General features: G+C 37.9%; 1 protein-coding gene across 10 annotated transcripts in view; it reads left to right on the top strand.

Annotated features, from left to right (window-relative positions):
- The window catches only part of Wnk (Wnk kinase), a 297369-nt gene that overhangs the window by 259078 nt on the left and 25456 nt on the right, over nucleotides 1–12835 (top strand). For 9 of the 10 annotated variants that reach the window (XM_081766830.1, XM_081766829.1, XM_081766833.1 and 6 more), the window contains one exon: nucleotides 2160–4004. The exons of the other annotated variant lie outside the window; for it this stretch is intronic. In XM_081766830.1, the coding sequence (XP_081622956.1) occupies nucleotides 2160–4004 (1845 nt within the window). The remainder of the gene's footprint in view (nucleotides 1–2159; nucleotides 4005–12835) is intronic. 10 annotated transcript variants of the gene reach the window in all.

The following is a 12835-nucleotide window of genomic DNA, read 5'->3' on the forward strand; positions in this document are numbered from 1 at the left end:
CGTGAGGAAATTGGTGATGATACGTTATCAAAAGCAACAGCTAAAAGATGATTCACTCGTTTTCGTTTCGGAACTTTCAACGTTCGAGATGATTCTCGCAGTTAGGAATCAATCACAGCAAACGTGCATGATATTCTGGCGAAAGTTGAGCAAGGTCGACATGGAAGCAGTCATGACATCGCCAATGATCCAAACATCCATCACCAGTGTAAAATCATTTGGAAAAAGTTAACTACAAAAAAAGAAGCTAAGTTTGGGTGCCACATTCTCTGAGAGTCAAAAGCATTTACTCAATCGATATTTGTGTCTAAATCTACTGAAACGTAACGAACTTGAGCTATTTCTGAAACGGTTGATCACGACTTATAATAAGTGGATAACTTACAACAGGTACGTAACAGATCGTGGTCAAAACGAGAAAAAGCTCCTATCTGTTGTAAAACCTACTGTGACGTCCAGAAAGATTATGTTGTGTGTCTGTAGGATTCAAAGGCCACCGTGCATCACGGGGTGTCTGTCGGTCACGAAATTTAGCTTTTGGGTCACAATTTTTTATGTGCGCAAATATAAGTAGAGATTGGAAAATTTTGTTCTATAAAACGTCAAAATTCAGCACTAAAAATGTCTATGGTCGACTTTAGACGCTAGTAAATCTCAAGCAAAGCACGCTTCTATCGCATGCATTAACAATTCGGCGTAATTCGCTCTTGAGATTGTCCTTTAGCTGGCATCATTGAGAGTGGCGATGCTAATCTCATCGCATCGCCGAAACCACCTACGCTTCCAACCAGTTTATTCAATTGTGAGAAGACACCAAGTTTTTATCGCTCCAGGGAACAGCTTTGAAAGTAAAAATAAGATAAAGACTATAGGTACTGTTATTAGGCTTTGAATGTTATGAATTTTATAGTTTGGTGAAGAAAAGGTCACGAAATGTCATTTTGGAATTTTATTAGACACCCTGCATCATGAGCTACTGCCGGTTTGCAGAACGATAAACTCGGACCTGTTACGGCGAGTGCGCCTATCACCTCAAAAGAAACGTCAATAGAAGAAATGTCGTATACCACGCTGAAAACGCCAGATCACCATCAACTATAACGATCCGACAGAAATTGAGAGAATTTGGCTGGAAGATTTTAATGCTTCTATCGTATAGTCTGATAGAGTACCGTCAATATCATTTGTTTCGGTCACTGCAGAACTCCCTGAATGGTGTTCCGTGGTTTTCACAGGCCTGTTTTGAAGCTGACTTGTCAAAGTTTTGATCAAAACCCAGAAGTTGTATAGCCACAGGATTATGATGTTACCAGAAAAAATGACAAGCCATCAAATAAAGTAGTGCATATAGTATTACATGATGTTATCTTCGAATTACAAAAAATGCATTTTCATTTTGACATTATATATATGATCAGTTACTTATTTTGTATACACTATAAACGGATCGAATTGAGGACCTTTTTAAAGTTTATTAATAAAACAAGTAAAAAATAAGCATAATACATACTATTTTAAATGTTTGCAGTTTCTTCATGTGAGATATAAAAATTATTTTCTGTTATCGAGGTAGTGATGTTCCGAAGTAATCAAAAGAAATCGAAAACCGATTCTATAAATAAGGAGCGCCTATCCCTCGATAATCGAACCTTCTTATAAGTGGTAAATTTTGATAGCATGTGGAGTTAAATCCCGAGAGGTCAGTAAGAGCTAATTCTGTCATTGATATTATATGGTTTTTGACGTTATATATTCAGCGCATTTTTAATACCAGTAAATTCGTTGTCTAGAAGAGTGATGTCGTTTTCAGTGCACGATATTGAAATACTTCCCAAAAATGACGATCCTCGTATTCATAATTAAATCGCCATAATCGTTTTTTTATTAATTGATCGTACTAATTGCAATTAACGAAACTGTTGAAGAATTTCTGTCAAATGTATTTTGTTTCTTTTACTTATTAAACAGCGTATTATAAAATTATGTATTATTTCCACCTTTGTGCAGATTATAAGTTAATGTTGTTGATTTGAAAGTATTGTTAGCACTGCACCACTTTTTTGTTGTTTTAACCTTAATTATTACTAATACTAGCACCCATTATATTTCTTTCATTTTTTGTTGTCTTATTTTCTTTTCACTATTTATTGCCTGCTTAGGTCAACAAAACCTCTAACATCCCACCTCGACATTACATCAACACTGGAGGTAGCAATGTTTACCTGAAACCTCCCATACAACACTTGATCCAACCTGTGACCACCCAGTCGGTGCCGCCGGGAAGAATGAGTCACCTGGTGAATGCTGAGAACTCAAAGCTCTCCAAAGTTGGAGACTGCTACTATTACCAACCCGCTTACTCCTCCACAAGAACTGTAGTAGCGTCCAAGCCACCGCAAATAAGTTCGAAGACTGTACCCAAATTAACGCGCACTACCAGTCAGCATCCGAAGATTATTGTCCCTTCAACAAATGATGGAGCGCTGAAGAAAGCGAAGAGTCTGTCGAGTGTGTCGGTTCCTAAAGAGTCAGCGGATGTGGAAGAGGGTCTGGAGAGGGCAGAGGCTGCTCGGTGGGTGTGGCGGACAGGCCCTCAGAGTAAAAGTTACGAAGTGTGGGACGAACCAGAAATAGTGAAAAAACAATCCAGTGCCTATTATCCCGCGAGAACAATTGGTGTCGAATCAGTAAAAGGTGTACCTGTGTATCCACGGACTAGCAAAGCGAGTAGTATGCGATTGAGCAGTAGTAGTATTAGAGATGGTAGACTGCTTGGAGATCGCTTAAACTTACCCCGGATGAATTGCCTTCCACCGCCGGTGCCTCAACTAGACAAGACAGGAGTAAAACCCTCGCGGAGTTCTCCGTTGGAAATGGTGGAAGGAAGGCTTTTGGGACAGTCCTCTGTCTCGTCATCCACGTCATCGCTGGGTGCTGGCAACGCCTCTGTGAAGCTGAAACCTCAGTTATCTTTGCCGATTCCTAGTCAACGTAGTTCCAAAATGAGTCGGACGGGAAGCATAACTGACTTCAGAGCTTTGAGTGAAGACGATGGTGTGTTTACGGAAGGTGTAGCCCAAAACAAAGCTCGACTGAATCCAAGTGTAGTGGATTCTCTAAGTGATAGTAATGCTGGGAAACCATTGCAACGTTGGATGAGTTGTGGAGATATTACCGGTACACGACGCCGTCTGCCTCCAAGACCAGATGAACTACAATCTCGTGGGCCGAGTGCTGACAATCTGAACCAAGCGAGTGGACAGGAGGAGATCCGCTTAGATATTCCACCTCGCTTTCACCGCTCAGTCAGTGTCGAAGGCCAACCTGGAGGAGAACGAGTGAAAGGGAGCTCTATGCGTGGTTCATTGCTTCGAAGTGACGAGCCTCGAATCCTTCTGCAAGCAAGATTGAAGCAGGCTAAGAGCATGATGAATCTGCATCAGCAAGAGAAGCGAGATATCTCTGCTGAAGAGAAATGGGAGGAGCACCTGAGCAGAAGTCCTGATGATACCTCTGTCTACTACACAGTGCATGGAAGTCTTCAGCCGGAATGGAGTCGACCAGATGACATGAAACTGCGTTTGAGGAATTCACCTATTTCCACGCTTAGTAACGATGATGATGACTTCCAGACTAGACTAAATGTTGGTCTCAAAAGGTTTGCTAGTAATAACCAGCTGACCGATACCGAAGGCGAACTTGAGCCAGAGGACGAGGAAGATCTGTTTATGTTCGTTGGCGACCGAGCTCCAAACAGCCCTGTAGTGATTCAACCGTCTCCTCATTTACCCTCTGACTACTATACTCAGCATCCACCACGGTTTCCCATTTTGGCACCGCAGCAAGACCGACTGGGTCGTTCTTATCCCCACCTGGACCCTATAGTTCCACCTCTGGATCATCGTGATAAACCAGAACACGTTATGGACCACCATTACACCAACAGCGTTGGCAATCTGAATCGAGTTTCGTCGCTGGGTCATCTCAACAGGAGGCGACACATGGTAAGGGCGACAAGTGTTCTCAGGGAACATCTTCAAGGGCTTGTGGCTTCTCGTTCTCTTGTTAGATGGCTTGTGTGCGTGTGGATGATTGTATGAGTGAGCTTGGGGTGCAGCTGCAGTTTCAGATAGAAAGTGCATTATTCTCCGTAAAGTTCAACTTGTTTGCGGCAAATTTCTAGATAAATTTGTGGCATTACAATAAAAGTATTAATGTCCTTTGCTTGGCTGTACTCTAAGATCCCACTGAAATGAGAACTATTAACTCAGTATTTTAGAAATTATGAAGCGTCGAAAATTAAGAAAACTGTCAATTCTACGTAGATTAAGTAGAGTGGGGAAAACTCAGGTGTAGAAGAAAATAGATTATATTCGTTAACTGAACTCTTGTTAGAACATTACAGTGAGTATTCCAGGAGTAACATAGCTCATTGTTCCGATGCCCCTAACTTAGGATGTCTTTTTAGCGTATAGGGCACAATCATGGGGGACACCGTAGTGTAGTGGCTAGAGCGTTGGACTCATGTCCACGTAGTCCCGGGTTTGATTCCCGGCCAGTGCTTCCCAATTTTCGGCGTCCACCCAGCATCGTGGTGACGGCCACAGCTCCCGATACGACGATTAGTCAGAGTGCTCATTGCAAGGCTGGAAGTAGTTCAGCCGGTCGCTCACAGATGGCGTTGCAGTGGCTTATGTCCTCAAATGGGTCATGTTACGCCAAGTGGTCATGAAAGAAAATCATAAACTAAAATAAATACTAAAGAAATAATAAATGTGGCCCTTTATTGTAGATGTCTGTAAATAATAAATGTAAAATATTGGTTGTGATTTTGCAACGTTTGTCAGAGTTGTAAAAATGCAGACGAAGTGTAACTGATGGCACAGCAGACTATAATGAGTTATATCTCCGAAATAAAACTTTGAAAGAAAGGGAGCAAAGTTAAATATTCAAACAGAAAGTAATACTAGAGTAGGAAGTTTGACGTGCCCAAACAAAGATTATGTTTGATTTTTTAAAATTTTTCGTGTATTGTTAAAATTTTCTTCTATAACGTAGTACGATAGCAATGAGGACAGCAGCTTCAATTTCTTCGTAGGAGGGGGCAGAGAAATTTTTTGGGGAGGAAATTTACCGGGACGCTTGCCGCTGTGCGGGAGTTACAGATAAAGCACATGAGGAAGAGTGATCTTATGTTGCAGCACTGAAACCAGGGTCGTTATTAGTGTGGTGTCAGCTTGCAGATGCCGTAGTCATGTTTGTTCTAATAAAATGCCGCGGAAAGTGAACTGTCACATCATTTTTTTTTTTTTTACGCATATGTTTTGGTACTACAAAAAATGAAATAGTAAAACAGTGTGGAGTAAATGTTTTAACAATCGGAATGAGCACAGCTAAAAATATCGTGGCCAGATAAATATAGATGAGACCTATGCAGATATATTCGCGAATAAAAGAGAGTTGTTTTAAGGTTATTATCGAATGTTTTGTCTTGGATGCTCTGTGGAATTTGTCTGCTAGCGGCCAGGAGAACGTGACATGTCTCAGAGATTAAATGTGACGCAGTCTCGTTGCTAAATTTGAGGTAAACTCAATGAAAGACTGCTGCCACATTCGATATCTCACGTGTCCGGCAGTTACGCTTTCTGGCATAGGCCGAACCGAGTTGTCAACGGGTACAGTTATGATAGAAGCTGGAGGTACATAAGGTGGGCAAAAGCGTAACAGTGAATGCTGCCTACTTCCAGTAACCCGTAATAATCCCCGAATCCCTTGTTTGTATGGAGGTAACCAAAACTAATTGTGGATCGAGATGATCAAATTATCTACTGATACCGTTTCTATTATAACAGAAAACAGGAAACTGGAATCCCTGCACTCCCTGATGCAAACGCAATGGATATATGCACATTTGGGCTGTTGAAACGATGTCTAGAACATCACCCTCACCGGTATATGATAAACCTGCCAGGAACAATGCGATGGAATTTCTATGACTTTGTGCGATCGTAGTTTGTTGCAGTGGAAATTGCCATGTTGGGCAATAGTCCATAATGCTGATGGTCCGTTTGATAACAACGGTTTTCACAGGAGAAAGTACACTTCGAAAATCAGTTATAACCCGATCAGATAAACATTCTACACCTCATTGTGAGTCTGCTAGTAAGGCTACAACTGCTCTCCTGAATATAGACAGATAGTTGTTAAGATATCCCTGTGGCGCACTTAACCTTATACAGTAGAGTCCCTAAAACTCTTAACCTTATACAGTAGAGTCCCTAAAACTCGGCCTAATGTGGATCGAAGGGTGCTAGAGTTTGTGAAAATGCCAGGTTATCGGGAATGAGGGTAAAAAAAGAATAAGTACGAGTGTTTCCCCAGAAAATATAGTACTGTACTTGTATGTAGTGGTTGTCTAAGAATACAACAGAGAACACACTGCCGAATTACATTTAAACAAAGGAAAAGTAAGTACTTTATGAAGGCATAGAACCTTTACTATACATGAGAATGAAAATTATTGAATACTGTACACACTGCACAGTAATTTACCTGACAAGACAGACCTCAGAAAAATACCCAGCAATGACCTTGAACAGGTCTGCACTTTTTTTTTTCTGTCAGGGTGTGACCGGGTTATCGAGTGCCAAGTTTTAGGTACTCTACTGTAACATAGTTAGGTAAAGATAATACGTTCTGCAAGTTAGTAGGAAGTTTAAATTCACACTTGTCTCCATTCGTATTCAATAATAATCCCCTTTCCTCTTTCATTAGGCCCCTGGATCCGAAGCTGGAAAGAAAAATATGTGTGTGTCAAAAGTGATTCCTTTTCTTTTCTGTGTAAATGCTTATTGGTGTGAATACGTGTGGATGAAAGAAGGGCTTGCGGTTTTGTTACTTCCCAAGGTGCATGGTGAAAGTCAATGATTCTTCGGTTGTTGCACCTAGTTTGTAGACCTTACTCAGGCAGCACAACATTTGTTAGAAATGTAAGGTTAAGGGTAATACATACGTGCCTGTATGAATTTTCATTATCTGAAAGCACATGTTTTTCTATACCGTGTTCTGCAGAATATAATAGGACGCTGATCACAGAGTGTAACGTATTTTTAGAAGGTGGAGTCCCTTATCATTGAGCCACCGTTATCTCCCTACAAATTGGTATTACTGTAACTTTGTAACATTTCCACATCTCTTTGATTTCGTCAACAGGTCGTTACATTTGTTACTTTTCGTACTAAAAGTGGCACTGCTACATCTACGAGAGTTACTTCTTAGTCTGTTTTATTGGTAATACTGATATTATTATTTATATTTTTAAAAAAAGAGATTTAAATAAAATATAAGGGTCTTATCTCTTAACATGTATTAAAACTCGGGGCTTCGAGTCACAACTTCTCTCTTCGTCAATGCGACTGGCGGAGTCTCGCTGCCAAATGAATAAAATGCTGGAGAAATTTTAAATTGTGATTAATCCTACATATTAACAGGGTTCCCACTCTCTTCCCCCCAAAAAATGCCAGGAAGTTTCCAGGAAAATCACCAATTTTCCAGGACTTCGACACAGGAAGGTATAATAGGATTGCAACTGTAGGTTCAAAACTCACAACAATGAAATGAAAAGTACAGTAGCTGATGCAGTGAATATTAATGCAAGTACAGTATTAACACACAAAGAGGAGCGTAATGTGCTATTTTTTGTGTAGCCTCCCAACTTCCCTTATAGCCACTCGACCCACCCACATCCAGCACATGTATTTTCATTCTTTCTATATGACAGTTTAATTGTGCACCGAACAAATTTACAAACAACAAAAATCTATTTTTCGTACATGACATCTTCATTGCATGACAGTGTGACAGATATAATTACGGGAGAAAAGGAATTATATTACAAGTTTTTCAACTGAGTATGGAGTAGTGTGATAGACATATATAGACAAATAGCATTCATATGAAATTTTACTGAAGAGTAAGTACTGTTGCGAAAATAGACTGATTATAGAGGATTGATAGTAGTACAAAGCACAGTTTCCGGAGGATAGTGCTAGTGAAGACAGCATCCAAGAATGGGTTGAGAGACTAGTGAAAGAAAGAAGTTCTCCCAGCCAACCACCTACATATGCAGGATCAAGACAAATTATTATTCAATACAAAAACAGGGATACCAAACAAAAATAATAATCAATTAAAATCTTCATTATAATTATGAAAAATCTGACCTTCAGTATTGGCCAGAAATGCACTTCCAGGGACATTTCCAGGACGAGTGGGAACCCTATATTAAGTGTAAGATCTAATTTCGGTAAAGTTCTTTCACTCTTACATTCCGTGAAGGAAAATTGCCAATACGTACTACTCTTGAGCACTATTTCCTTGTTTAGAATTTTCCACCAATAATAGGTACACTAAACATTAGTCTTAATAAATATTATCAGTAAACTGACATTCGACAATTTTCCTTCACGGAATTGGAAGAATAAATGGATCTTGCAGATCAGGTCTGTTACGTGTAATTTTTAACATTAACAGCCTCACATACTAAAAATAATACAAAATTTACCATTTTTCTTTTGCTTGTTTTTCATAAAAGAGATAATGAAATGTAACTTACTACAGCAATAGATAATGTTATTCTACAACAGAAAATATGAATATGAAAAATTTTCAGTGTTGCCATCCATAGAAATTACAGTGTTGCCAGAATAACATCTCCCCAAAATCTAAGATTAGGCAGCGACTAGAGAAGCAAACTCAACTGCATTTGATTACGTATCATGTTGTTTTGGTATTCTGTGAATTACTTTTTAAATAACATTATTAAATTTTAATAACTATGTTAAAACTATTTTGTTTATTATAAACTAAATTCAGCTACTTAAAAAGTAGTTAACAGGATACCAAAACAACGTGATACGTAATCAAATGCAGTTGAGCTTGTTCCTCTAGTCGCTGCCTTAACTTAGATTTTGGCGGAAATGTTATTGTGGCAACACTAATTTCTGTGGATGGCAACACTGAAAATTCTTGAGGTTCATATTTTCTGTTGTAGAATACCATTATCTATGATTATGGTAAGTTGCATTTCATTATCTCCTTTGACTTACGAAAAACAAGCAAAAGAAAAATGGTAAATTTTGTATTGTTTTTAGTATGTCAGTCTTAAACAGAACAGTCAGTCTTAACTTTCGTTTGGCAGCAAGACTTTTCCACTCACACCGACGAAGGGGCATGTTGTGCTTTGAAGCAGTATATGCTATTGAGCTTTAATTTATGTTAGAAGTAAGAGTCTACATGAATATAACAGAACTGCTTTTGTATTTGTTATAATTAAATTGAGCAGTATATTTCACACACACACATCCATTTGGTTATTCTTTTATAGAACATTCTTTTTATAAATCCACGTATATGCGTTTCCTAAAATTCATTTGTTGTGTATTAATTTGCATGCATAAGTTGACACAAGTCAACCGAGTGATTGTGTTGTGTAAGAAAGAACTAAGCCCAAAACGCCTTAATGGATTGTGCTGAATAGTGCATTAGTGGTGCATTGCATGACGTGCTAATGTTATTTTCTCTATTGCTATAGAGGTAATGGGAGCTTATACTAATATTTATTTTATTCTATTTAATAGAATTATTTTCGTTATCTTTGTTTTCCTTTAAGAATACTTCATTCAAGCTTGTGAACTGGATTCAGGTAATGCATATGAATTAGATGTTCACTGACATTTAACAGAAGATAGTATCAATTATTTTCAGGAAAAAAGTATCAGTAATGCATAAAAGACAGTTATTACAGCTGTTTCGCAACACATTATATACAAATAAAACTTAAGACATTAAAGTGTGATATAATAACTTCCTATATTTTTTATATTAAAGAGCGACTTATACATAAAAGAAAGTATCTACAAATTGTTCATAAGTTTAAATACAAAAACTCTGATCTTATCTCTTTGTCTTGTGAACTGTTACTTTGCATCTTAGCAGTGATATGATCACAGTACAAGTTGGCATCAGTTGCGAGAAGATAACTTGTGAATATTGAATCTGATGAACAAAAGCATTCTGAATCTCTCATACTTTTTTTCGGACATAGAAACATAATTAACCAATAATATAACCATAGACAGCTTTAATATTCCATTACTGATTAAACTCAGCTGCAAAATAACTTCAGATTCGTATTTCTGGTGAAATTCTACCCTAAAACCATGTATCGCATGTCCCCTTTCCTATCGTATTTCAGATATTTAACGTCATTTTAAAATGGATTTTAAGATGGCCACCATGATACAAAATGGCACCATCTGATGTGTCCCCACCCCAATTTCCCACATCCACGGCTTCGTCATCTTTCCTCAAGCCATTTCACAAATAAAAGAGTGGTAAGACTATTCATGGCTTTGGATTGATTATTTTAACAAAAGAGACACTGACCAAAGATTTTTTTGATAGTGTCTGAAGAAGGATATGCTAGAAATCCGAAACAGTTACAAATTATAATTTAAAATAAACTGGGTTTTAAGCTTTGGTCAGTGTCTCTTTTGTTAAAAGAGTGGTGCTGACCTTTTGCCTGACCCTGTAGAACGCCCAAAATAACGGCGATAATATCGACATCCAACAACATATCACCCAACCCAACTAAAGACGGCCGTTCACGCTTGGGGACTCAGTTGGGTTTTACCTCTTTGAATAAATGTAGATTATATAATTCCTAATCCAGTCTTTTGACATCTTCCAAGTAGAAAGCAGCAAATCGAAATATTGTAATACTGTCACATTTTCTGCTTATAATATTACTAGCTGAAACGGCTGTTCGTCGCACGGGAAGAATAGGTTTATATAAAATGCTTGATCCTCCCAACCTCTCTTCCTTTTAAGTTGTGTGTTTTAATTGAATTAATGAAAACCAGTACTACGTTCAAAAATTCACGATAAACCATACAGCCGTAAGTTTTTTAAAGAAAAAATATTTGTTTTCTGCTCGTAGGATACGCATTTTAGACAATGTGAAACGATAAAAACAAGCTTAACACAAGTGCTATTATCAAAAAGTCATTTTCAACTGTCGAACGCAGGAGTGGGGAACAATTTTTGTTTTAAACACCTCATTGACAATGCCCATTTCCCAAGAAAGCCGCAAAGTATAATTTTAAATAGACCTAATTTTTGTAGTTTTTACAGTTATTAATTATATAGTTATATCAATAAATTACATGGAAATGTATAACACTTCAAGATACTTCACTTCAGTGTATATTACGGAGATGTGGTAAGAAAATTCATTTATTTATTTATTTGTTACTCGCTTACTTTCTAGTGTATTTAATTCTCCTTGTATAATTTAGTCCGTATAATGTGGGTTTCGGTCATCACGGCATGGCGCGGCCTCAGATGGTGGATCGAGAAGAAGACCTCGAAATGTAGAGGTTAGCTGCAAATATACTAAATAAGTCCTTCAGCTTGGGGATTTGGCATGAGGCTTAACAACTCATCCCGGAAAAGAAGCATTCACAGAAGCCTCGGATCAGAACTAATATCTTGGCACGACCTCAGCAAAGTAAAATGGACATGAGATTTAAAACATGGAATATAAGAAGTCTTTGTAAGACAGGCGCGTTGAAATTCGTAACAAGTGAGCAGAGAAAAATAGAATAGACCTATCGGAGTTCATTAAGTTAGATGGGAAAGAAAGGGAGCAGTAAATTCCGGAAATTTTACGTTCTTTTACGGGGAAGGAAATAAAAATCACTAACTACAAACAAGATTTTTCGTTCAGAAATTAACATCAGGAATTTCACATGCATGTCCCAACAGAAGATAAGGATGACGATATAAAAAACAGTTTTTATAAAGAAGTAGAACGGATATTTGACCAACTCCCACAATACCAATTGAAAATTCTACAAGGAGATTTCAATGTGAACGTAGGGTGAGAGAATATTTTAAAGCCGATTCTAGGAAATAAAAGTCTGCATAAGGAAAGTAACGACAGCGGCGTTAGACTCGTGAACTTTTGCAACATCCAAAAACCTTATCGTGAAGAGTAAAAAATTACCACATCGCGACGTTCATAAATATATTTGGACCTCTCCAGATGGAAAAAACACTGTTTTGTTTTACGATTTACTTAACACGCAGCCAAAAACTAATGTTCGTGGAGAAAGTGACATGCACACACGAGAACCTTATGTACAAAAGCCTAACCGAACAGAAGTAAAAATCGCTATAAAGAAACTAAAGAAACACAAATCTCCAGGCATAGACGAAATTCCGGTTGACTTAAAATGAATCCCAAAGTAAAGTCCGGGTAGGAAAATTCTTGTGCACAAGCTTTCACGTCGACAATGGTGTGAAACAAGGAGATGAGTTGTTGCCATTATTATTGAACTTTGTCTTGGAGTACGCTACAAGGAAAATCAAAGATAGCAACCATGGCCTAAAGTTGAATAGTATTTACCAGGTTATGGCGTATGCTGATGTAAATTTAATAGGGGATGATAGAACAATAGAAAGAAATGCAAAGGTCTTGTTAAATGCTTGAATTGACACACAGAGAAAACTAAGTACATGTAAGTTTATCGGGATCAAATACTGCAAATTATGAATGCGTTAAAATATCAAATAATACTTTCGATAAAGTATATACTTTTAAATATCTAGGATCAGTATTACCATACCAAAAATCATATTCAGGAAGAAATTAAGTGTCGACTAAAATCAAGGAATTCGTGTTAATATTCATTTCAAAATATTTAGTCGTCGAGGGATTCGAAGTTTAAAGTATATCCTACCTGTTGTGCTGTATGGTTGCGAAACATGGTTG

The sequence above is a fragment of the Thermobia domestica genome, chromosome 7, assembly GCF_964235325.1.
Source record: "Thermobia domestica chromosome 7, izTheDome1.hap1.1, whole genome shotgun sequence".
NCBI classification, from domain to species: domain Eukaryota; kingdom Metazoa; phylum Arthropoda; class Insecta; order Zygentoma; family Lepismatidae; genus Thermobia; species Thermobia domestica.